At 42.3% G+C, this 27,158-nt stretch overlaps 1 protein-coding gene across 1 annotated transcript in view; it reads left to right on the top strand.

The window, feature by feature from the left end:
- Positions 1–27,158, top strand: part of RELN (reelin) — a 568,089-nt gene that overhangs the window by 196,572 nt on the left and 344,359 nt on the right. Inside the window, exons 4-7 of the mRNA XM_030217170.1 lie at positions 3,148–3,218; positions 19,174–19,206; positions 20,147–20,225; positions 25,765–25,861. Coding sequence (XP_030073030.1) covers positions 3,148–3,218; positions 19,174–19,206; positions 20,147–20,225; positions 25,765–25,861 — 280 coding nt within the window. The remainder of the gene's footprint in view (positions 1–3,147; positions 3,219–19,173; positions 19,207–20,146; positions 20,226–25,764; positions 25,862–27,158) is intronic.

The raw sequence follows: 27,158 nt of genomic DNA, 5'->3' as shown, positions 1-27,158 counted from the left end.
TAAAACCGGTGCAGGGCGGACTTCTACGGTCTGTGCCCTGAGAAAGGCAGGGACAAATCAAACTCAGATATACATATAAAGTATTACATACCATGTAAAATTAGTTTATCTTGTTGGGCAGACTGGATGGACCGTTCAGGTCTTTATCTGCCATCATTTACTATGTTACTATGTTACTCACGTATCCAGTCTTTCGCTGGCTACGTTTGGTGGCCAAATTCAGCTGCCAAAATAGTAAGCCTATCTTTGGCCTGTTTCAACTTAACTGACCAACGCTGAATATCGGCTTGGCCAGTTAAGTTGAAACCAACCCCAAAACACCCGGATATTTAATACTGGTCACCAGAAATGGCCCGGCATTGAATATCCGGACTCAGCACTGACCGCAGGAGTCAGTCCGGAAAACTGCTGTGGTCTGAATTTCAGGCCCAGAGACTTTAAGGGGATAATTCTATAAAGTGGGCACTAACATTTTCATACTGGTTATGCACATAAATGATTAGAATATTGGTATATATCCATATATGTGTGCACATATGTGAGTAAATGCCAAAAATATACCTATATACCATTCTGTAAATACATGCATATCTTACATAGGGGCCCTTTTACAGAGCGGCAGTAAGCCCAATACTGGCTTACTGCTCGCTTTCTCGGGACTACTGCCGGCCTAACGCGGCTGCCAGTGGTAGTCCCGCCCCGAGCACGTGCCATTTCCGTGGGAAAAGAAAACCCTGGGAAATGGCTTGCGCGGCGATAACCCAATGGTAATTGGGCATCGCACGTGCTGACAGGTTACTGCCGGGTTAGCGCAGGAGCCCTTATTGACACCTCAATGGGTGGCAGTAAGAGCTCCCTGTCACATAGCCATAATAATTCTTACCACATGGCCATGTTTGCTGGGGGGCTTTTTTAACTGCTGCGGGAAAAATGGCCCCCACTGCTAGTGCATAGCCCTTTGTCCCACAGCTTGGTAAAAGGACCCTGTAGTGCATATTTTACAGATGGTGATACACATAGATGCTATTTGCTTCTCTGGCATTTAAGTGTAAGTGGTTGTGACTCAAGTTATAGGGGTGTACTTCACCTGTCACTCTAGTATTCTATAAAGGAAAATAGGCACTTACCGTGTTTCCACGAAAATAGGGCATCCCCATAAAATAAGACCTACTGAGGTTTTTGGTGCCCTTGGAAAATATAAGGCCTCCCCCGAAAGTAAGGCCTAGCAAAGTTTTTCTTTTCCCGGTAAGTAGGGTCGCCCCCCCCCCCCCGAGATCGCCGGGCCCCCCCTCCGTCGCTCTGAAACTAACCCCCCACCCGAGGTCACCCCCCCCACCCGAGATGGCGCCCCCACCCAAAGTCGCCGGACCCCAACCCCCTCTGTCGCTCCGAAACTAACCTGAACTTAAGCCTCCTTTCACTTTCCTTCCAGTTCACAGCAAGCAGCAGCAGTAGGAGGGCAGGCCACTCCTTCCTTCCGTGTCCCGCCCTTGCCTGACGTAACGTAACATCAGGCGAGGGTGGGGCTCGGAAGGAAGGAGAGGCCTGCCCTGCCCTGCTGCTCCTGCGAACTGGAAGGAAAGTGAAAGGAGGCTTAAGTTCAGGTTAGTTTCGGAGTGACGGAGGGGGGTGGGGTCTGGCGACTTCGGGTGGGAGCGCCATCTCGGGTGGGGGGGCGACCTCGGGTGGGGGGTTACCGGTAGTTGCAGGAGCGACGGAGGGAAGGTGGGTGGGCCAACCGTGTTTCCCCGAAATATTAAGACATCCCCTGAAAATAAGACCTAGCGCCTTTTTGGGCGCAAAAATTAATATAAGGCAGTGTCTTATATTCGGGGAAACACGGTACTTTCTTTTACAGAATAGGTTCCACATTGATGCCCTCTGGGTACCTACGTATAGGCACACTGTTATAGTGGGTGCAGTTGGCAAAATAACTGCTGATATCTCAAGTGGAAAGGAGGAATCAATGAGATAAAGAATATACCATACATGCAAAAGAAATTATCATGCTTAACAAACATAAATTCAAAACCCAATGCATTTTTTTTAATATGTAGTTTGCTTTATATTGCTTTCCTTGGAAAACCTGATATATTCTCCGCCTCCGAAATAGTTTTAAAACCATATGTGATGATGAGGTAGTGATGTTTTTTTCTGAAAGAGAGATCTTACTACTACTACTACTTAACATTTCTTAACATAACAAAGAGAGATCGTCAGCTTTTTTTATTCCTGAGCATGACCAAGAAAGGGATCTGGGTGTCGTCATCGATAATACACTGAAACCTTCTGCTCAGTGTGCTGATGCGGCTCGGAAAGCGAATAGAATGTTGGGTATTATTAGGAAAGGTATGGAAAACAGGTGTGAGGATATTATAATGCCGTTATATCGCTCCATGGTCCGACCGCACCTTGAGTATTGTGTTCAATTCTGGTCACCGCATCTCAAGAAAGATATAGCAGAATTGGAAAAGGTGCAGCAAAGGGCGACTAAAATGATAGCGGGGATGGACGACTTCCCTATGAAGAAAGACTAAGGAGGCTAGGGCTTTTCAGCTTGGAGAAGAGACGGCTGAGGGGAGACATGATAGAGATATATAAAATAATGAGTGGAGTGGAACAGGTGGATGTGAAACGACTTTTCACGCTTTCCAAAAATACTAGGACTAGGGGGCATGCGATGAAACTACAGTGTAGTAAATTTAAAACAAATCAGAGAAAAGTTTTCTTCACCAACGCATAATTAAACTCTGGAATTCGTTGCCGGAGAACGTGGTGGAGGCGGTTAGCTTAGCAGAGTTTAAAAAGGGGTTAGATGGGTTCCTAAAGGACAAGTCCATAAACCACTACTAAATGGACTTGGGAAAAATCCATAATTCTAGGAATAACATGTATAGAATGCTTGTACGTTTGGGAAGCTCGCCAGGTGCCCTTGGCCTGGATTGGCCGCTGTCATGGACAGGATGCTGGGCTCGATGGACCCTTGGTCTTTTCCCAGTGTGGCATTACTTATGTTGACGCAAACTGGCCTTCTTTATCCTTGTTTTAAAATGTTATTAAAAAAAACCCCCCACAAATGAAGTGAGCGTTGATTAATCAAATAAGCTCAGTAGAGTGATCTTTTTATTTTACTCTTCATGTTTCTAGGGCTACAGCTACTCACAGGGGTCAAGTTATATTCAAGGATGCCTTAGCACAGCAGCTGTGTGAACAAGGAGGTAAGAAATCACACTTTAAACTTTAATGCCTACCTTGTTTGGTCTGTTTGCTTTTCATGTCTGCCTTATTTGTTGTAGCATGCCAGTTTATTGATGAAAGAAAATCACAGCCTTGCTTGTTTTGTGTCCTGAAGACACACAGCCCTCTTGCCTCCATCTCTGCTGATTCCTTTTATATCTGCTAATGAGGGGCCAAGGGATTTTAGCTTCAGGACAAATAATTAAGAAAACATTTCATGTAATCTACTGCAGCACAGACTTGTAAACTTAAATATCCAGCACTGTTTTATATTTACAGTAGTTATTAGAAGCTTCCATTTATATAATAATTTTAACTTATTACTGGTAATAAAAGTGGACTAACACAGCTACCACATCTCTCAACTTATTACTGTAAACTGTTATGTTATAGGATGCCCACGCAGCCCTTTAAATCTCTGTAAATGCTTTTTCGGACACTTATATTTTAACATTAGAAATGTAGGTCAAGCGGTTTCAGACATGGAGGAGAGGATAATTTATTTTTTTATTTATTTTATTGCATTTGTATCCCACATTTTCCCACCTATTTGCGGGCTCAGTGTGGCTTAATGACAGCTTACCATGATAAGAATATTTAAACTAAAAAAGACATTGATAATTAACCCTGAATATTTTGTACTAATGCCCGAACATGGTCTGGCACTGAATATCCTGGGCTAATTTAGCCGGCAACAGTCAGCGTTTAAAAATATCAGCTGGCATGTGTATCTGGGTCCTGAGGATGAAGCAGAACGTGAGAAGGCTGTGTGATAATCAGTGGAAGAATTCTCGGTACTCTGCTAAGCTGAGAACCTCACTATGAGAAATCTAAAAAGGTTAAGGAAGGGAATTGGACTTGATATACTGCCTTTCTGTGGTTTTTGCAACTACATTTTAAAACAGTTTACATGTATATGGTGACCCAAAAAGCAAAGCAGATGACGAAATCTATATGAAGATGAATTTATTCAACCAATGATGCCGTGTTTCGCCCACAGATGGACTGCCCTGTTTTCTTGGACCTTCTTGTTGGGCATTTTGAAACCAGTCCTAGAAGACATTATCAGGCTTATTTTTGAAAGAGAAGGGCGCCCATCTTACGACACAAATCGGGAGATGGGCGTCCTTCTCTCAGGGTCACCCAAATTGGCATAATCGAAAGCCAATTTTGGGCGCCCTCAACTGCTTTCCGTCGCGGGGACGACCAAAGTTCACGGGGGCGTATTGGCAGTGTAGCGGGACTGGGGCATGCTTAAGAGATGGGCGTCCTCGGCCGATAATGGAAAAAAGAAGTGCGTCCCTGACGAGCACTTGGTGACTTTACTTGGTTTATTTTTTCTTGTGACCAAGCCTCAAAAAGGTGCCCGAACTGACCAGATGACCACCAGAGGGAATCGGAGATGACTTCCCTTTACTCCCCCAGTGGTCAGCAACCCCCTCCCACCCTAAAAAAAAACTTATAAAATTTTTTTCCAGCCTCTATTCTAGCCTCAAATGTCATACCCAGCTCCATGATAGCAGTATGCAGGTCCCTGGAGCAGTTTTAGTGGGTGCAGTGCACTTCAGGCAGGTGGACCCAGGCACATCCACCCCTACCTGTTACACTTATGGTGGTAAATGTGAGCCCTTCAAAACCCACTCAAACCCACTGTACCCACATGTAGGTGTGCTCCCCTTCACCCCTTGGGGCTATGGTAGTGGTGTACAGTTGTGGGGAGTGGGTTTTTGTTGGGGTTTGGGGGGCTCAGCACACAAGGTAAGGGAGCTATGCACCTGGGAGCAATTTGTGAAGTCCACTGCAGTGCTCCCTAGGGTGCCCGGTTGGTGTCCTGGCATGTGAGGGGGGCCAGTGCACTACGAATGCTGGCTCATCCCATGACCAAATGGCTTGGATTTGGTCGTTTCTGGGATAGGTGTCCTCGGTTTCCATTATCGCCGAAAACCGAGGACGACCATCGCTAAGGATGACCCAAGGACAACCATCTCTAAGGCCGACCTAAATGTTGAGATTTGGGCGTCCCCAACCATATTATTGAAACGAAAGATGGACGCCCATCTTGTTTCGATAATATGGGTTTCCCTGCCACTTCACAGAGCTGCCCATCTTGTTTTGATAATACGGGTTTCCTCGCCCCTTCACAGAGCCGTCCTGCGAGGACAGCCCCAGGAAAACTTGGGCGCCCCATTTGATTATGCCCCTCCATGTCTTTTTCTCCATGGAAGGACATACCAAGCTTTTAAAGTGGACTGCTTGAACAGATTGTTTACATAGTGCATACAGGTACAGGGGGTAATGGAAGGTTAAGTGACTTGCCTAGGGTCACAAGAAGCTGCAGTGGGAATTGAACCCAGTTCCCCAGCATCAAAGTCTGCTGCACTAACCACTAGGCGACTCCTCCACTAGCAACATTCCATGCAGAATCTCAAATAGGGAAAGGGAAATGGGACTTCATATACTGCCTTTCAGTGTGTTTTGCAACTGCATTCAAAGTGGTTTACATAGTATATACCAGGAGTGTAGCTACTATGGGGCCACGGGGGCCTGGGCCCCCATAGATTTGGCCCTGAACCCCCCTGCCGACTATCCTCTCAACCCCCCTCCCGCCGTCAACCCGCCGTCACCGTCTGCTACCTTTGCTGGGGGGGGACCCCAACCCCCGCCAGCCGAAGTCTTCTTCCTTCGTTTGGTTTCTGAGTCTGACATCCTGCACGTACAACATGCAGGACGTCAGACTCACAGAAACAGAAAGAAGCCCTGCAGATCGCAAGGCTTCGTTCTGTTTCTGTGAGTCTGACGTCCTGCACATTGTACGTGCAGGATGTCAGACTCGGAAACCAAATGAAGGAAGAAGACTTCAGCTGGTGGGGGTTGGGGTCCCCCCGCCAGCAAAGGTAAGCGACGGCGGGCGGGCGGGGGGGGGGGGACGAGAGTATTGTTGGCGGGGGGGGGGGTCAAAGTTGGTGGTGGTGGTGCTGGCGGCGGCGGGGTGGGGTGTCGGCAATGGCGGGGGGTGCCTTCGGTGCCGGGGGGGGGGGGCTAAAATGTGCCCCCTCACCTCAGGCTCGGGACCCCCCTCCTGCCAAAGTCTGGTTACACCCCTGGTATATACAGGTACTTATTTGGAGGGTTAAGTGATTGTCCAGACTCACAAGAAGCTGTAGTGGGATTCAAACCCATTTCCCCAGGATCAAAGCCCACTGCACTAACCACTAGGCTACTCCTCCAAGAATGAGTGCTAGAATTTTCATATGAACATAAATTAGTATTATGGTTTCTAATGTGCATTTTTTTCTCACGTTTTAAAGAACAATTGGAGCCTCAGGGCTCCTTTTATTAAGCAGCAGTACGGGCTTACCGCTCGCTATACAAGAAGTACCGCCAGGCTACAGCAACAGCCCGGCAGTACTTCCCACCCCCAGTGCACCGTCACTTCTGGCGCTACAAAATTGTATTTATTTTTGTAGTGCTAGGGTGTATCCTGCGGTAATTGGGCAGTGCTGCACGCTGCCCGGTTACTGCCGAATTAATGCAGGAGCCCTTACCGCCACCCAGTGGCGTAGGAAGGGGGGGGGGGGGCGGGAGGGGCGGTCCGCCCTGAGTGCACGCGCTCGGGGGTGCCGACCCCTCTGGTTCCCTGCTCCCTCTGCCCCGGAACAGGTTACTTCCTGTTCTGGGGCAGAGAGAGCAGGGAACCAGCGGGGCCGACACAGCTCCGAGTGACGTGCACTTGGGGCGGATCGGGCCTCCAGCAGGTAAGAATGCGGTCCGGGGGGGGGGTTTCGCTCCGGAGGAGGGTGACGCCGCAGAGGGGGGGGGGGCGCGCCGTGCTGCACCCGGGGGGGGGGGGGGTGCGCAGCGGCGACCCACCCCGGGTGCCATTAGCCCTCGCTACGGCACTGCCGCCACCTCAATAGGTGGCGGTAAGGGCTTCCTCCCAAAATGGCACTTGCCGTCCAGCCATTTCCTGTAGGAAAGCGAGACTTCCTTTTTACCAGCTGCGGTAAAAGGGGGCTGCCAGCTTCCGCCCCCCTTTTGCCACAGCTTGGTAAAAGGGGCCCTCATTTTGTGCTTTGCTGATTCGCGTTCGTACATCGTATTACTTTTTAAAAATAAGTAGCTCTTTGGAGTATTGAATAAGAATTAGAACTGCGTACTGGCTCTGAATTTATAACATTTTGAGAAACCTTAATTATAGTACTTGAAGGTCAAACTGTGCCTTGTAATAAAATATAAAATGCAATAAAGAAATTATTCCTGGGGAAATGAAAGTTTGAGTTCATAGCTCATTAGATGGTAACTTCGCAGCCTAAGTATAATTTGTCATATTTAGCAGGCAAAGTTTAATACATCTGAATTACAAATTAGTGAAAGTCTACCTGAGGCAAAAACAGCCCAGTTCTTTGAAGTGCCATGGAGATTTAGAAAAAGGAGCCTATTCACCATCATATCTTTTGTTTGTTAGAACAGCTTTTTTTTTATACATTTAGAAGTTCTATAACTCTGTTTAATGTTTGGTACAGCAAATGATTATGAATATATATAATTGCTTCCCATCTGGTTTGATGATGCAACAATTAGTTATTATAATCTTTTTTTTTTTTTACAGTTTGCATTGCTTAATGGATTTATTAGCATATTATTAACATTGTTTTAACAATGTGTGCTGTCATACCTTTTTGCTGGAACTTTGCTTTTCAATTACTTTAAGTATTACGTCAAGGTTAAAATATATGCTACCTAATCTGAGCAGCATTAAAAATTACGTTTTCATGTTACAGCTTTTTGATATAGGTATAGGCCATTATTTTAGAAAAATATCCATGTTTAAATAAATAGTAACGTGGAGGGGCATAATCGAACGGGGACGACCATCTCTAAGGGCATCCATCTCTAAGGATGTTCCGGCGAAGGGGTGGGGCAACGCGTATTTTCAAAACAAGATGGACGTTTCGATAATGCGGTAGGGGACGCCCAAATCTTGACACTTAGGTCGATCTTAGACATGGTTGTCCTCGGTTTTCGGCGATAATGGAAACCAAAGACGTCTATCTCAAAAATGTCCAAATCCAAGCCCTTTGGTCGTGGGAGGAGCCAGCATTTGTAGTGCACTGGTCCCCCTGACATGCCAAGACACCAACCGGGCACCATATGGGGCACTGCAATGGACTTCAGAAAAAGCTCCCAGGTACATAGCTCCCTTACCTTGTGTGCTGAGCCCCCCAACCCCCCCCCCCCAAAACCCACTCCCCACAACTATACACCACTACCATAGACCTAAGGAGTGAAGGGGGGCACCTACATGTGGGTACAGTGGGTTTGTGGTGGGTTTTGAAGGGCTCCCATTTACCACCACAAGTGTAACAGGTAGGGGGGGATGGGCCTGGGTCCGCCTGCCTGAAGTGCACTGCAGCACCCACTGAAACTGCTCCAGGGACCTGCATACTGCTGTCATGGAGCTGGGTATGACATTTGAGGCTAGCATAGAGGCTAGTGGTCATCTGGTCAGTTCGGGCACATTTTTGAGGCTTGGTCGCAAGAAAAAATGGACCAAGTAAAGTTGGCCAAGTACTTGTCAGGGATGCCCTTCTTTTTTCCATTATCGGCCGAGGACGCCCATGTGTTAAGCACGCTCCAGTCCTGCCTTCGCTATGCTTCCGACACGCCCCTGGGAACTTTGGTCGTCCCCGCGACGGAAAGCAGTTGAGGGCGCCCAAAATCGGCTTTCGATTATGCCGATTTGGGCGACCCTGGGAGAAGGACGCCCATCTCCTGATTTGTGTCGAAAGATGGGCACCCTTCTCTTTTGAAAATAAGCCTGCTAGACACACAAACAAGATAAACAGAGGTTCTGGGAGATTTTATTACATATAAAATGGTGAAAAGTAAGATGACAATCTCTAAGAGCGTCCATCTCTAAGGACGTTCCGGCGAAGGGGCGGGGGCAACGCGTATTTTCGAAACAAGATGGGTGCAAGTTTTAAAAGCAGCCTCATAAGAGATGAGTTCAGCAGCAAGGCTGAGCAATATGGACCAAAAAGTTATTAATTTTACTCCCAGGCAACGAAAACAAGAAGCGTCTTAGTAAATGTGACCCAATAGGTCTAGTTTAAAGCGACATTGTTTCCCCCTGTACTATAGTTATTACTGTATGAAATATAATCTACGTCTGCCATCTTTAAAATGGCAAGTTTTTCATGTTTGAAGAATGCCTCTTTGTGCTACTGCCTGACATTCTTTTGTTTGGAGTCATTGCATAATCAGTTAGATAATCTTCCTTGCAGAAATCCTTTTAAAACAGGGCATTGCATTTTGATGAAATGTGTTAAGATATTTCATCTTGTTGCCTGTATGGTAGTGTCTTTGACACTCTATACTAAGTCATGTTAATTAGGCCAGACCTAGCACTTATTTGAATGACGAGCAGTTGAAGATTTTATTTTATTTATTTATTTTATTTATTTATTTATTTATTTATTTTTCTGGCTGCATGATTTTGTTTGTCCTCATTTTTATTCAGCCTCATAAAATATTAAATAAAACATGTCATATTCTGAGAGCTGACAGGTATAATGTTGAAAAATAACTTTCTGAACTTAACAGGACCAACTTGAGGCGGAATTATCACGGGCAAAATTAGCATTGAAAAGCAGGGCAGCTGCCTTGGTGGAAAAGCCTTTGATGCCAGACTATTAATAGTAGAATGAGCAGCTTGAATGCTTGCAGTGGAGTAAGGCAAATTCTTTGAAGGCAAATCTTAGGGAAACTGAAGCCCTGGATTAGGAGGAAATCAGTCTGTCCTCCTAACTTAATTCTTCTGTAAAGGTGGATATGGTGATAATCCATTTGATTTATAAGGTACACATTTTAGGAGTCATGTCAGACTCTCAGAGCTGAATTTGAAATTGCAGTTTTTGACAGCTATTAAATTGGCATTTTATCAAATTTGGCTCATAAAATGCTTATATTTTCATTAGAGTCAAACTGATTTAGCTGCAATAATTCAGACATGAGTTATTTTGAGGTTGATTATGGTAGTGCTCTATATAGTGGATTACCACAAACTAATCTTGGTATACACTGCCTTGAGTGAATTCCTTCAAAAAGGCGGTAAATAAATCCTAATAAATAAATTAAATAGAAATAAATGTGGGTCATACATTTGATCATTTGATCCCAAGTTCTTCTGCATTTTGTTTACATTTTATTTATAGAAGTTATAGAATTCTAAACAATTTGTGTCCTCCTGTTTGAAAATGAGCATCCTCCTTATGGGATACTGTGAGTTGGCCACCCTTGCTAGCATTGAGAGATCCATATGTTTACTGGCTATGTTTCTGGTGACACACATTCCCCCAAATTAAATATCGTGCCTTACTTTCCATGCAGAAATCAAAGCGTATTCTATAACAATGTGCATATGTTAATTGGTTAACTAGCTAATCAGTGCTGTTAACAAGCAATTATGAGCACTAATTGGCATTAATTTCTGATTTATGCACATAACTCACTAAGCATATTCTGTAACATGGTGCATGTAAATTCTAAGTCGCATATTTGAAAAGGGGGTGTGGTCATGGGCGGGACAGGGCCTTTCTAAAATCGATGCGCCTTATTATAGAATACACCCGCTCTGCTCCTAATTTAGATGTTGGGATTTACGCCAAGTAAAACGTGGCCTAAATGGATGCAACCAAATTTGATCACGTGGAGAGGCGCTCAGCTTATTCTATATACCGCGTGGAAATTTAAGCCTATTCTATAAAATTTAGGTGTACTTTAGAGATTACGCCTAGATGTGTTTTTTTGACCGCATGGATTTTTCAGGCGCCATATATAGAATCTAGCCCATTGCGGCTAAATCATGTATTACATACAGAAAAGAGCTATTAGAAAACAGAATTGGGTGTGCTGGTAAGAACACGCTCACTTTTAGGTGATCCTCATGTAGATGTTCCAGAGGGCATAGTTTGGGCAATGTTGGGGCACAGTTCCACTACAGACATGTATTTTATAAAATATGTGTATGCACACATAAGAGGGAATTCAAATAAATGTCACTGAAACTTAGGCGTCAAAAAGATTCAGTGCTAAGCACTATTCTATAAAGGGCTTGCACCTTATATAGAATAGCTTTTAGCAAGGATCTTGTGCCTAATTTTTTGATGCTGGACTTATGTCTGCTGAAGCCTGATGTAAATGACAACACCCAAGTTAGACATGGTTAGGCAGTATTCTGTAATTCCGCACACACATTTTTGGCCACACCCCCTTTTGAGATCTGCACCATTGGAGTTAGGCACCATACCTTATAGAATAGCGGTTGTCAGAACCCAGTTATTTTTTGTTTATTTTATTTATTTATTTATTTATTTATTTATTATTTTATTTATTTATTTTTATGTATTTATTATTGATGGTTCAGAGCTCATTATTCAATTTATTTGTGTGCGCATCTTAAAAGCACACTCACTTTGGGTGCCATATATAGAATCCGGGAGATAGGGTGTAATTCTTATAACTGGGTGTCTCCATTTAAGCCCTCCTCTCCAAGACCATTTGGTCAGAGCCCATTCTATAGTGGAACTGGCATAATTGTGGATGCATAAATTTGGCCGGAGTGTGTGTAATGTATGGTTTTCTGTAAATTTTGTACTTAGGGTGGAGCTTTTCCTATGTCCTTCCCATGCTCTGGCCATGTGAAAACCCTCTTCAAATTCATGCTATGCCGGATAGTCAAATATTTACAGAATAGCATATGAGCGCACTTATATCCTTATATGATAGCATTATAAACATGCATGCAATGTATATGTAAATGTTAGTTTACAAAATTGACATTATAGATATACAAATTTATACCTTCAGAGCAAGTGTAAATTTGTATGAGACAAATTGTATCCTGGATGACTATTCCATATTTACGTTTAAGAGAATTAGTTTGAGAAGAATAAAATATAGAAAGCTTTAATGCCATTGAGTTTCTACTGGAATGAAATAATGACTTGTCATCAATGACATCGCCAGTAACAAAATGAGTTAGTTTGGATGATTTGGATGTTAAAGTGGTTCATAAAATTGTACAAACAAAAAAATGCTATTTACCAGTCAATATTCAGCTAGGTTCGTCCCAGATATTAAATGCTGGGTTATGTTCAGGCACTAGCATTGAATATTCGGGCATATATGGGTAAATGTGAACTACTTGTAGTTATCAGATAAGATGCTTATCCTGGTCCTGGCTGAATATTGGTTGACACCCAGCTAAGAGGGTTTGTCATTGTGCCAGGTGGTCCTCAGTCCCCCTCCAATTCTGATTTCTTCTTCTACCTAATCCCCTTAGCGAACAACTCCTACCAGATTCTGATACACCTCTGTCCTACCTGTCCCCAACTCAACCCTCTCCAAAACCCCCCTGGGACTTATTGAGAGGTGATGTCTGGTTGTCTAGTGCAGTGTCCTTATCATATGCACATGATCTGTTTCAAATATATGGGCCACCTCTCCCGACATGAATTCATGTTTCAGCCATCTGCGTCAGGGTCGAGGCACCAAAGTTTTGTTAAACTCATAGAGTGGCCAGTGGCAATCCATCTGTACAGTGTTACAATATTAAGATTTGAGGATATTAAACCACTAAAAATTATGCATCTAAATTATTAAAAATTTAAAAGAGAGTATGGTTGGATCAATGAAGAATTTGGCCAATGTTGAGTTAAAGAAACATTTATATTCATGGATCCTCTTACCATTCATACTAAGATTTGGCATACTTTAAGTGTGAACGTAGGCATCTATATGTCTTTACAAAATAGACTAAAAATAGGTGCTTATCGACCTCTGGACCTAGGTAACCTGTTGTAAAATTACAGATTGCCGTGTACATCTTGTTTGTGCTGTAGAAATGATGATGATGATGATAACATTGAAAAATAGTTATACCTGCTGCCAGCTACAGGGTGCACAGCTGCCAGACTCAGATGGGAGCCGTGGCCCTGGTCAGAGGGCTGCTGCTGCAAGGGTTGTGCTTTCGCAGGTGGAGGTGATGAGACTCAGATGGGGAGAAATTTCCTAGCTACCACACATGAAGACCCGTGGTGGCCCAGCTTTGAATACGTGTCATAAATTCAGCGATTGAGGCTGAAGCAAGTTCTGATGTGGCACGAAGCCCAGGAATCGATGGAAAGTTGGCCAGTAACAAAATGAGAAAAGGAAAGCAGCTGTTCATGTAATAGAAAATGGATATAAACAATTTACACATTGTATTACAGAACCCTCTTTTATAGCAATCTATAAATTTGATTGGCTTTGTTCTGTCCCTGAATCACAGGAGACCGGAGGACCTTTGTGTAGCTTTAAAAACAGCTCTCTGCTTAAAAAATAGATCTTTATAGCCTATGGTGGACCAGTTCCTATGTTTATGTCTTGCTACTGTTTGAAGATAAACATGTCAAAATAATGAGCTAGCCTCCCCCCCCCCCCCCCCCCCCCCCCCCAATGCAAATTTCAATAAAGTGTCAAAAATTAATGCAGGTTAACAGAGAGAGGTCCACACTGAGTGAGAATCAAGTTAACCATCCATTGCTCTGCCCTTCCTCACCCATTGTTCCGTCCAGCTCCACCTACAACTCCGCCCATTGCTCTGCCCATCCCAGCCCATTGATCTGCACCAGCACAGCTGATTCATGGCCAGGAGTGGTCTCCCCATCTAGCAGCCTTCATAAAACGTCGTCATCTGCTGACGTGGGATCAGCGGCAGCATGAGATGGTGCTTTATGAAGGCATTTCCTGTTCCCGCTGGACAAAGAGGTCACTCAGTGGGAGATCCCAGCTTCTTGGCCGGGAGTGTGGGAGATGACCTGCAAAAGTAGGCGTCTCCCGCTGAAAGCAGGAGACTTGGCAGGCCTGGAAATCAACAATCCAGTCTCTACAATCCCTTTCTCTCTTTCACAGATACTAGATGCTTGTCCCATGCTTTCTTATATTTTGATCCTGTCCACATCTTCACCACCTCCACTGGGAGACTGTTTCGTACATCCACTATCCTTTCTGTAAAGAAATATTTCCTTACATTGCTCCTGAACCTGCCCTCTTTCCTCCTCATCTAATGACTCCTAATTCCAATATCTCCTTTCTATTGCAAAAAAAACCTGACTCCTTTATACGTCTATGTTAGAGGTATTCAAACATCTCTATTCAAAATTGGGCTATAGATAATATGATAAAACTGAATAAGAACAAAACAAAATTATTGTGGTTTCATAATCCCAATGTTAATATTCCTGATAGGATCGATCTCCCTTTTGGATTATCCCTTCTTGTTGAAAAAGAATCCAGAATATTGCAAATTATTTTGGATTTTTCTTTGACCTTTGAATCACAAATTAATCATCTGTGGCAGAAGACATTTTTCTAAACTGAGATAGTTAAGACTGGTCAGATCTTATTTTGATCAATCTACCTTTGCTTTGCTAGTTCAGATGCTAGTTCTTTCCCACATTGATTATTGCAATTCTCTGTATTTGAGATGATCAACCAAACTAACGACTAAACGTCAACTGATTCAAAATAGAACCGCTCGCTTAATATTTAGGCTGAAAAAGTTTAATAGGGTTACCCCTTCCTTGCAAAAATTACATTGGCTTCCTGTATATAAGCAAACACCATCAGATTCCATATAGCTCGCCTAAAGATCCACACTGAAATCGGTGTGGATTTTATAACAATGCACGTAGCTTAACAAGCTGATAAGTGATGATAACAGCACTTAACAAGCAGTAATGCGCACTAATTGGCACGGACTAGAATTTAGGCACACAGGTCACTAAGCGTATTCTGTAACGATGTGCGCTGAATTTCTAACGTGCACTGTGCATGGCAGGAAAATGGGCATTTTGTGGGCGTTCCAAAATTTACACCCCTAGTTATAGAATATGGCCCAGTGCGCCTAAATCCATATGCTGGATTTACACCATATTTTCATTGATATAAATGGATGTGTATAGATTTAGGCACTGAAATATGAATGAAGCACATCTAGGCACCGATTATAGAATACGCTTAGTTGGCACTGATTTCAGCTTTGATTTTTTTTAAGCACCATATATATAGAATCTCCCCCATACTGATTAAAGTAAACTCCGTAATAAAGAAAATGTTCTACTCAATGTGGAAACTCAAAGCCTTTCTTCCCGAGAGAAATTTTTCGAAAGCTCATACAATCAATGGTCCTAAGCCATGCAGATTACTGCAACGGAATCTACGTGGGATGCAAAGAACAACTCACAAAAAATCTCCAGACCGCCCAAAACACAGCAGCCAGGCTAATATTTGTTAAAACACGATTCGAAAGTGCCAAACCCCTCCGAGAAAAACTGCACTGACTCCCAATCAAAGAAAGGATCATCTTCAAAATCTGCACCCTGGTCCACAAAATTATCTATGGCGTAGTCCCAGCGTACATGACAGACCTCATAGATCTACCAGCCAGAAACAGAATCAGATTTTCACAATCATATCTAAACCTACATTACCCAAATTGCAAAGGACTTAAACTATGGAATGGACTCCCAAAAGCTGTGAAAACAATCCATGACCATCTAAACTTCAGGAAATCACTAAAAACCAACCTCTTCAAAAAGGTTTACCCCACCGATCCACCGTAAATCACCATACCCAGCAACACAGCATAACCAATGATCGTATAGGACAATGAACAATTTTGCATTCCCTTTGACCCTCATGGTGCTTGACACACACCTACCTCATCAGACCACAATATAACCTTGTATTTGTTATCAACCGACTTGGCGAACGCCATTACGGTACTATGTAAGCCACATTGAGCCTGCAAATAGGTGGGAAAATGTGGGGTACAAATGTAACAAATAAATAAATAAAGCAGCCTGTCTGTTATTTCAAGTGCTATATGGGGTTACCTCAAAGTTATTGATCGATATGTTTAAAGATTTTTTTATTTTGACACTCTGTATGACTAAAAAACTTTTGGTACTTTGTTCTCCCAGTGCCAGGAGTGTTCGGTTTTTAAAAAATATTTCAGTTCTTTACTTTCTTTTATGGTAGTTCCAGTCTGGAATTCTTTACCAGTGATAATACGCCTAGAGTCTTCTTACATTGCTCTTAGGAAGAAATTGAAAACATTTTTATTCGATAAATGAGGGTTGAGCATCTCCTCTTTTTTCGGCATCTGTTGCTATACACTGAATTTGTATGATACTACTTCACTGGTATGTGTTGTTATGCTTTGAATTTGTATATTTAATGATGTTTTTTTCCTTATTTGTCTCTGATGTCTCTCTCTTATTGATTTGTTGCAAATCATGGTGAACCCTTAGGGGGGGATACAGCAGTATATAAACAATAAATTTATATTGAAATTAATATCATAACTTCCTGTAACATCTACATGAACTGTTCCTTGAGAGTCTCTTCAGGTTCACCCAAATGTCTCTTATTCATTTTAAGCACCACTTCTAACTTCTCTTGTAACTTATAGGCGAATACACGAATTGTCTCATTTCCCTCCTGCTTACGGTTAAAGAACTCTTGCATTCCCTTTCTCATTTCTCCTCCAGAGTTTATATTTAGATAGTTAAGTCTCTCCTTATTTATTTTTTTATTTATTTGTTACATTTGTATCCCACATTTTCCCACCTATTTGCAGGCTCAATGTGGCTTACATAGTACCATATCGGCGTTCGCCAATTCCGGTATGAACAAATACAGGTGATATTGTGGTAGAATAAGGGTCATGTGCTTTATGACAAAGGCCGTCAGTTGTTTTAGTAGCCACACAACAGAACAGTTATGTCCAAAACTGTACACAGTACTTCAGTTGAGGTCTCACTAGAGACTTACAGAGATGCACTTTCATATCTTTATTCCTGCTGGACATTCCTTTCCTAATGCATCCAAACATTCTGGCTTTTCCTGTTTGCCTATCTACCTGTTTGGTCACCTTAAGATCATCATCTGCAGTCAACCTGAGGTCCCATTCTTCTTTTGTATGCAGAGGAATTTCACCCCATACTGTACGACTTCCTTGGGGTTTCCCCCCAATGTCCTTGCATTTTTTTTTTTTTAGTAATATGTCTTAGCTATCACACTCTAGACTATTCCTTAAGCTTCACATGGTTCTTCTTCATGATTTCCACACCTTCCAGGATGTCTACTTTGTTTTACAGCTTTTGGGTGTCATCTACAAAAAGACAAAGCTTTTCTGACAACTGGTTTACCACGTCACTTTCAAAAATATTGAAAACCAAGAACTTATCTTTCTCGACACTAATACGCGGAAGTACAAAATTGCCACCTCCAACGTGGAAGCTGTTAGATCTATAAAATTCATTTTTTCAACATGTATATTTGTAAAAAGGCTGCTTCTGCTGCATATACCAGAACATACAAGTGCATTCCTGCAGGTAATTAGAAATGGGTCTGCACCAGCAGATCCTCGTCTAGAATACCAACTGAATTGGGCATATTCTGATTTGAACATCTCAATTCCAGTCTCTATGTTTTATGTAAAATGAGGCTTCATGTGTGCTAAATATGTCACAAATAAATTGCATATAAAGAGAGTGCAAGATATTTAGCTCCTGTGTGAATTTATAAAAAAATTCCCAAATATGAGCTTGTGAGAAATTCTCCATCACTAGTTTGTAATGGTAAGCTATTGTGCATTGGAAATTCAATTTTAGCAGATAGAATATGAAAACATAATTTAACCTTACATTCCTGAAGCCAAACTGAAACAATAGCGCAAAAGCTTTATGATATTTGTGACACTAAGGGGTCCTTTTACAATGGCGCGCTGAAAAATGGCTTGCGGTAGTGTAGGCGCAGGTTTTGGGCGCTCGCCGATCCATTTTTTAGCGTGGCTGCAAAAAAGGCCTTTTTTTTTCTTGCCGAAAATGGACGTGCGGCAAAATCAAAATGGCCGTGCGTCCATTTTATTTATTTATTTATTGCATTTGTATCCCACATTATCCCACCTATTTGCAGGCTCAATGTGGCTTACAGAGTTATATAAGACATGTTCATTCCAGGGTGTCAGTTACAAAGAGTATCTATACACTTACAATTAGTAATGTTCAGAGAAAAGTAAAGGAAAAGAGAGTGAAAGGTGATAAACAGGATAATATAAAAGGTGTCCTTTTAATAACTGGGTGGGTTGGTGAAGTAATTTTGTGAAGTTATGGGTTCTCTTTGTAGGCCTTGTTGAAGAGGTGTGTCTTCAGAGCTTTGTGAAAGTTGGTTATTTCGTCAATGGATTTCAAGGTTGTAGGTAATGCATTCCACAACTGCGTGCTTATGTAGGAGAAGGTGGTAGCGTGTGTCAGCTTGTATTTTAGTCCTTTACAGCTCGGGAAGTGTAGATTGCGAAATTTGCGGGATGATCTAATGGCGTTTTGGGTCTGAAACCTGTATTACCGCCAGCCATTGACCTAGTGGTAAAGAATCCAGGCGGTAATGACCTAAGCTCATCAAATGCCACTTAGTGAATGTCCCGTTACGCACAGCCAAAAATAAAAAATATTTTTCAGACGCGCATATCGGACATGTGCCAAAAATGAAATTACCGCAAGAGCAACGCGGTAGTCGGGCGGTAACTCCATTTTGGCGCGTGTTGGACGCACGTGGACACTTACGCGGCTTAGTAAAAGGTCCCCTTAGAAAACTTTTATGAAAAATGATAATATATAGGCCTGCATGCTCTTGACTCCCTTAGACTGTTCATTGTTATGCCTCTTTCTTTGTGTCTTTCCACTTTCTCATTTGATTAATGGAGTTCCATTTCTCTCTTTTCTGATATTTTGAAATGGCCGTAAACCTCCTTGGTGTTTGGTTATGAAAGACAGTATAGGGAATTAAATGAAGTATGAGGCATTAAGCATGTTTCTCTCTTCTTTCCAGCTCCCACTGAAGTTCCTGTGCACCCTCATTTAGGTATGTATTATAAATAACTTACTGCAAGTTCAGTACAATATTTCTGCTTATTAAGTCTTTTTTAGATCTGATCTGTAGAATCAGATGAAAGCAGTAAAATGTTGCTCTTCAAGACAACTCTATCCCCTCTATGGCATGAGAAATATTTATTCTCATAAGTCAGTTTGTTCTTGTTGTTTTCAACATTTTATTTTTTTTTATAAATTTAAAGAATACCAGAGAAATTAGGGAAATGAAATAAAATTATTTGGGAAAATGGTACATTAAACTTGCATTCTCTATTATATGTCTTTATTTTTACATAGGCTTAAATAAAATGCTGTTGAATTTCTAATTGATGTGGAGGGGCATTTTAAAAAATGTCTAAGTTGGAATTTGGACGTTTTACAAAGACGTCCAAATTCGAAGGCGGGGAGAAGGTCATTTTCGAAAAAGATGGACTATCTCTAAGGTCGACCTAAATGTTGAGATTTGGACGTCCCCGACCGTATTATTGAAACAAAAGATGGCCGCCCATCTTGTTTCAATAATACAGATTTCCCCACCCCTTCGCGGGGATGTCCTGCGAGGACGCCCTCAGGAAAACTTGGGCGCCCCATTCAATTATGCCCCTCCACGTGTAGTTATAATGAAATGCTGGATGACATTTATGTTGTGAGACGAATATCCTATCGCCATTTGGTATATGCATAGAAAGAGAGTTAGTTAACCAGTGGTTTGAACAATCAAAAGTAGTATACCATGCCACACTTTGTATTGTTACTTGAATATTTTTTTACTGCTGTATTTGCCTCTTGCTCATGTTTGATCTATTCTTACTGTACACCGCCTTGAGTGAATTCCTTCAAAAAGGCGGTAAATAAATCCTAATAAATAAATATTTGTTAAGGGAAAGTATTGTCAAGAATATTCAAATAAATTATTTTCTTTCTTTTCCCAGCGGAAATTCACAGTGACAGCATTATTCTAAGAGATGATTTTGACTCCTACCAACAGCAGGAACTAAATCCAAATATCTGGTAAGTTAGAGGATTCTATTTCACAGTTTCACTTAACTTTTTTATTTATTTATTTATTTTTATACAAAAACACTTTTTGGAAAGATGCTTTCACTGATTGTAACTCAGGAAAGGCTTATTGGGCACTCAAGCCAGTTTTCCTGGATATATATCCGAGTCCTCTTACTCAGGTACATTTTCCTTGTTACCCTTTGCCTGTCCGCTACGTTTGTTCTGTGCTCCCTCTGCCCCAGAACAGGTTACTTCCTGTTCCAGCCGGGGCAGAGGGAGCATGGAAACGAATGAAGCGGACAGGCGCGTGGCACCCCCCCCCCCAGTGGCAGGCACCCGGAGGGGGTTCTTTCGCCGGGGGGGGGGGGGGGGGGTTGCGCTGCACCCGGGGGGGTGCATCGGCGATCCGCCCCAGGTGTCAGCCCCCCTAGGAACGCCACTGGCTAGATGTGCCTCCAGGAGAGGGTTGCAAAGCATTGCTCTACATTGATTTATTTACTTTTAGCTTATTCTTTTTCATTGGTAGCTCAAAGCTACTTACATTCAGGTGCAACAAGTATTTCTCTGGCCCCAAAGGACTGTGGTTGCCCACCTCTGACCCAGGACAACAGAAGGTGAAATGAATTGCCCAGGTATCTGAACCTTGGCTTCTGCAGTTCTCAGCTTGCTGCTCAAACTACAGGTTATTCCTCTTCTCCTGCTAGAAGAGGTTATACATCAGCTAACAGGATCTGTTCCCTACTTCCCCCGGCAAAGGAGATAGATTTCACCTCCTGCTGAGTTATGATTACAGTCCCAAAGTCATTTCCAAATGTTTCCAAAGACAACGTGCCCCTTCCGTTTCTTCAATGACATCTAGCAGCTCCCAATTATTGTAGGTTTAACCTTGAAGTCAGCTCAGCAGGAATTTCATTTCTGTGCAGCTGCCATATGAATGTTTGCAAAGTTACTGAAAATGTGAAACGTTAGAATTCACAACATGCGAGAATGAGCAGAGAGGTGCTACACATTTTCCATCTGCTAGAACAACCGTTGTACTGCTGTCCAGGAACACAACCAGACAGATGTCAATATGTTTGCTGATATCAAGAATCAGCAGCGAACAGGAGGGTGTGGAAACTGTTGCCATTTGCTAAAAGATGAATAGAGCGTGAATAAAAATGATAGCTGGAAGAATCCTCTGGGAAGTATCCATAGCATTACCAGCATCTCAGAAAGCTTTCAAGGCAAAAGCTAGCAAGGCTGCTTATATAAAATGTTAGGAGAGTTGAATGGAAAAGAGAAAGATGATGGCCTTCCTCATTGCAAGCGACAGCAAAGGACTGGAGTTGGAAGATCTATGGCCTTGCTGTTTGAAGGCGATAGTATCCCCAGAATTACTGAGCATTAACCTCACTTAAATGATGAATTTCTACAAGAATGGAGATATCTTAGATAAGGATGTTCCTCATTGTGTGCAATCACCTTAAAGTAAATTAAATCCTGAAGATGGATGAATACATTATATAGCTATAGATCATATTCATCAATTATGAAATACTCTAAATCATAAATAAATGATACCTAAAAATTAACACAAAAAAGTACTTTGGTATAAAACCTCCATTTGCTTACAGTATGAGAATAACTTTACAACAGGACACCTAGGCTGGAAAGCGGGGCAATTCTATAACAAAGCACCCAGACATACAGTGGTGTGAAAATTCTCCCCCCCCCCCTCCACCCCCGATTTTCACTCTTATTGCATATATGTCACACTGAATGGGTTCTGACCTTTAAACAAAGTGTAATATTACACGAAGGGAACCTCAGTCAACATGTAAAAGTCCCTTACTTCCTTACTCCTGTTACTCTTACACCTTATGCTATCTATTAAAATCTTTTATTGTGTATTGTGTTGACATTGTAATGTAGCATGTTGTTTGAATATTTTTATTGCTGTAATTGTCTATTGCTTATGTTTGACTTATTCTTGCTGTATACCGCCTTGAAGGGTCCTTTTACAAAGCCGCAGTAAAAAGTGGCCTGCGGTAATGTGGGCACATCATTTGGGCACGCACTGGGCCACTTTTTACCATGGCTGGGGAAAAGGCCATTTTTTAATGGACCGGGAAATGGGCATGCGTAAAAATTAAAACTAGCATGTGCTTCTTTAAGAGCCTGAGCCCTTACCACCAGCCATTGAGTTAGCGGTAAGAGCTCATGCGCTACCCACATGGTAACCATGCAGGTTTGCCAATATGACCATGCTGCTGATTACTGCTGGGAATGCCCCCCACGGTAGAAAATAGAAAAATATTTTTTACCACAGGATTCAGCATGCGCCAAACTTGGAATTACCACCAGGCGCATGCGCTACCCTGATGGTAATGCCAGTTTAGCGCGCGCTACCCGTGGCTTTGTAAAAAGGCCCCTGAGTGAATTCCTTCAGAAAGGTGGAAAATAAATCGTAATAAATAAATATTACACAATTGTTAAATAATTATGCATATAAGTGGGAGCTGTGCCTGTGACCCATGTTCCACCCCTGTACTTCCTCTTGCAAATATGTGATATGTAAGTTAAGCTTATTTCCGATCTGATGAAGCAGGGGCGTAGCTGCTATGGGGCCACTGGGGCCTGGGCCCCCATAAATTTGACCCTGGACCCCCCTGCCGATGCCCCTCTCAACCCCCCCCCCCCACAACCCGCCATCGCCGTCTGTACCTTTGCTGGCGGGGGACCCCAACCCCCGCCAGCCGAAGTCTTCTTCCTGCGTTTGGTTTCTTCTGAGTCTGAAGTCCTGCTGCACATACAATGTGCAGGACGTCAGACTCACAGAAACAGAATGAAGCCTTGCGACCATATGCGTCACCTAGATAGGATTTTACATAGTGCTGCGGAGGAGCCGGCTGTTTTGGTACATGTGGGTACCAATGGCATAGGAAAATGTGGGAGAGAGGTTCTGGAAGACAAATTTAGCCTCTTCGGTAGAAAGCTCAAATCCAGATCCTCTAGGATAGCATTTTCTGAAATGCTACCCATTCCACACGCAGGGCCCAAGAGACAGGCAGAGCTCTGGAGTCTCAATGCGTGGATAAGACTATGGTGGGTTTTAGATTTGTTAGGAACTGGGCAACATTCTGGGGAAGGGTTTGCTGCTGGCATCGGCATTTAAAAAGGAGATAGAGCAGCTTTTAAACTAGAAATGGGGGAAGGCCGACAGTCGCTTAAAAACGCATGGTTCGGGATAAGGTATCTTTCAAAGATATCACCAAAACAGTGAAGATAGGGTATCCTGATAGTGAGGTTGCAAAAGAGACCGTAGTAGATCAGGTGTCCTTAAATAAAAATAAAAATCAGACAAAATATTGCAAATTAATACTGTCAAGTACTAAGCATGATGTAAACAGGAACAACAAACATAGTTTGAAATGTCTATATGCGAATGCCAGGAGCCTAAGAAATAAGATGGGAGAGTTAGAATATATTGCACTAAATGAAAAATTAGATATAATAGGCATCTCTGAGACCTTGTGGAAGGAGGCTAACCAGTGGGACACTGTCATACCAGGGTACAAATTATATTGTAGTGATAGGGTGGATCGAATTGGTGGTGGGGTAGCATTGTATATTAACGAGAGCCTTGAATCAAATAGATTGAAAATTCTGCAGGAAACAAAACACTTCTTGGAATCACTGTGGATTGAAATTCCATATGTAAAAGGGAAAAGGATAGTGATAGGAGTGCATTACCATCCACCTGGCCAGGATGAACAGACAGATGCAGAAATGTTAAAGGAAATTAGGGACGCAAACAAACTGAGCAACACAATAATAACGGGTGATTTCAATTACTCCAATATTGAATGGGTAAATGTAACATTGGGGCACGCTAGGGAGGTAAAATTCCTTGATGAAATCAAGGACTGCTTTATGGCGCAGCTGGTACAGGAGCTGACGAGAGATAGAAAAATTGTAGACCTAGTCCTTAGTGGAGCGCATGATCTGGTGTGGGAGGTAAAGGTGCTGGGGCCCCTTGAAAACAGTGACCATAATATGATCGGATTTGATATTAGGTTTGAAATAAGTATACATAGGAAATCAAATATGTCAGCGTTTAACTTTAAAAAAGGAGACTATGATAAAATGAGAAGAACGGTGAAAAAAAACTTAGAGGAGCAACTGCGAGGGTCAAAAATTTACATCAGGCGTGGATGCTGTTCAAAAACACCAACCTGGAAGCCCAGGCCAAATATATTCCACGTATTAAAAAAGGAGGACGGAAGACCAAACGACAGCTGGCGTGGTTAAAAAGTGAGGTGAAGGAAGCTATTAGAGCTAAAAGAAAATCCTTCAGAAAATGGAAGAAGGAACTGACTGAAAATAATAAGAAACAGCATAAGGAATGTCAAGTCAAATGCAAAGTGCTGATAAGGAATGCTAAGAGGGACTTCGAAAAAAAGATTGTGTTGGAGGCAAAAACACATAGTAAAAAATTTTTTTAGGTATATTAAAAGCAGGAAGCCGGCAAAAGAATCGGTTGGACTGCTAGATGATCGAGGAGTAAAAGGGGTGATCAGGGAAGACAAAGCCGTAGCGGAGAGAATAATTGAATTCTTTGCTTCGGTCTTCACCGAGGAAGATTTGGGTGGGATACCGGTGCCGGAAATGATATTTGAAGCTGACGAGTTGGAGAAACTTAATGAATTCTCTGTAAACCTGGAGATGTAATGGGGCAGTTCTACAAACTGAAGAGTAGCAAATCTCTTGGATCGGATGGTATTCATCCCAGAGTACTGATAGAACTGAAAAATGAGCTTGCGGAGCTATTGTTAGTAATATGTAATTTATCCTGAAAATTGAGCGTGGTACTGGAAGATTGGAGGGTGGCCAATGTAACACCGATTTGTAAAAAAGGTTCCAGAGAAGATCCGGGAAATTATAGACTGGTGAGTCTGATGTCAGTGCCGGGAAAAATGGTAGAGACTATTATTAAGAACAAAATTACGGAGCATATTCAAAAGCATGGATTAATGAGATAAAGTCAACATGGATTTAGTGAAGGGAAATCTTGCCTCACCAATCTACTGCTATTCTTTGATGTTCTTTTTCCTTAAAGACTTACATTACTGTAGTGTTAATTTAAAGTTGGTGTATCTTTCAAAGATTTGTAATCTTTGTTTATAACAAAATTAATAAAGAAATTAAACTATAAACTCTGGAATTCGATGCCAGAGAGGCGGTTAGCTTAGTGGAATTTAAAAAATGTTTGGACTGCTTCCTAAAGGAAAACCATAGACCATTATTAAATGGACTTGGGGAAAATCCACTATTTCTGGGATAAGCAGTATAAAATGTTTTGTACTTTTTTGGGATCTTGTCAGGTACTTGTGACCTGGATTGGCCACTGTTGGAAACAGGATGCTGGGCTTGATGGACCTTTGGTCTTTCCCAGTATGGCATTACTTATGTACTTATGAGTCCTGACATTCTTATAGTTTGTTAAAATTTCACTTACTGCTCTTCAGGATTTCAACTCAAGCCTTTCCTTTTTCTCCTTTTGCAGGTTTGAATGCAACAACTGCGAGGTTGGAGGACAGTGTGGTGTAATTATGCATGGCAGTGCTGTCACTTTCTGTGAACCATATGGCCCAAGAGAACTGGTAAACTGATATTTTCATGGGATATTTGGCATTAAGAATTAGGGAATTATCTGCAGTTGACGGAAAAATCGCTTTTCTATTTTGGCTCATGGTTTACATATTGTAAAATCTTAGATTATAGTATTATGAAAGGAAACACTACAACACTCACAGTTCAGCTGCTGATAATGATTTGTTCCTTCTCACTAGCCAGTCTCAATCCATATGACCTAGAAAAGGTACCCCCAACTTTTTTCCATTTTCTCCTGGTGCCTCTGGATCTGAGCTTATCCTCCAGGATTCCCCAACCACATACACACCCACAACAACACTCCCTGACTATTCCCTTAGCTCCCTACGTCACCCAAAGGTCCTCCCATACACTGCTCTTATCCTCCTTTACCAGCCCACCCACCCCCTCACTCACTCACTCACCCACCCACACCCAGATAGCCATTTCATTTAATTTATTATAATTTATATTCCGCCCTTATCCAGAGCAGAGTGCAAACAAACATACATAATAATAAAAACATATAAAAACAAAACACTATACAATACCCAACTATAAATGCCATATAGGCAAACAAATAATAATCTGATTTCAACAACACTCAATCATACAAGAGAATGTACAGTCACTGTTTCTCATAACACTAGGCTACTTGTTCTAACAAATGTTGCGTTAGTAATTTTTTAAACACTGCAAATGTCTTCTGTTTCCTGAGGGGGGCGGGCAACTTGTTGCACTCAACAGGTCCATCTACAGAATAGATCCTTCTACTTGTATGTTCAAGCTGAAAAAGTCAGAAGTCTGGTACTTCCAACATGCAAGAATTATCAGAGCAAAGCAACCTCGTTGGTTTATTCCAATGAATAATCTCACTCCAAGCTCTAGGGAAATGCTGATGAATATATGGTCCCCCATACTATCAGAATGACTTTCTAGCATTTAGAGAAATACTTTTCTCCCAGGATCTCCAATGACATCAGTTTGTGCAGAAGATTATTCCATGGCCAATAAAATGGCAACACAGGGCTTTTCCAGTTCAGTAATATACACTTCTTCCCCAATAATCATGTCTACCTTAGCATGAGTTGTGAGCCTCTACCCTGCATTTCAAGTCATGTAAAATCATCCACAAAGATACCTTCGGTCTGGATCCTCCCCTCTTGCTTCACTAAAGGGACCTTTTACTATGCTGCGGTAAAAGGGGGCCTGCACTAGCATCAGCAGTGGTGGTCTTTTTTCACAAAAAGCAATGGCCATGCAGTAAGTGAACCACTTGCCACACAGCCATTTTGGGGGGGAGCACTT

Source organism: Microcaecilia unicolor, chromosome 10, assembly GCF_901765095.1.
Source record: "Microcaecilia unicolor chromosome 10, aMicUni1.1, whole genome shotgun sequence".
Classification (NCBI taxonomy): Eukaryota; Metazoa; Chordata; class Amphibia; order Gymnophiona; family Siphonopidae; genus Microcaecilia; species Microcaecilia unicolor.
This window is presented reverse-complemented; position numbering and strand designations above follow the sequence as displayed.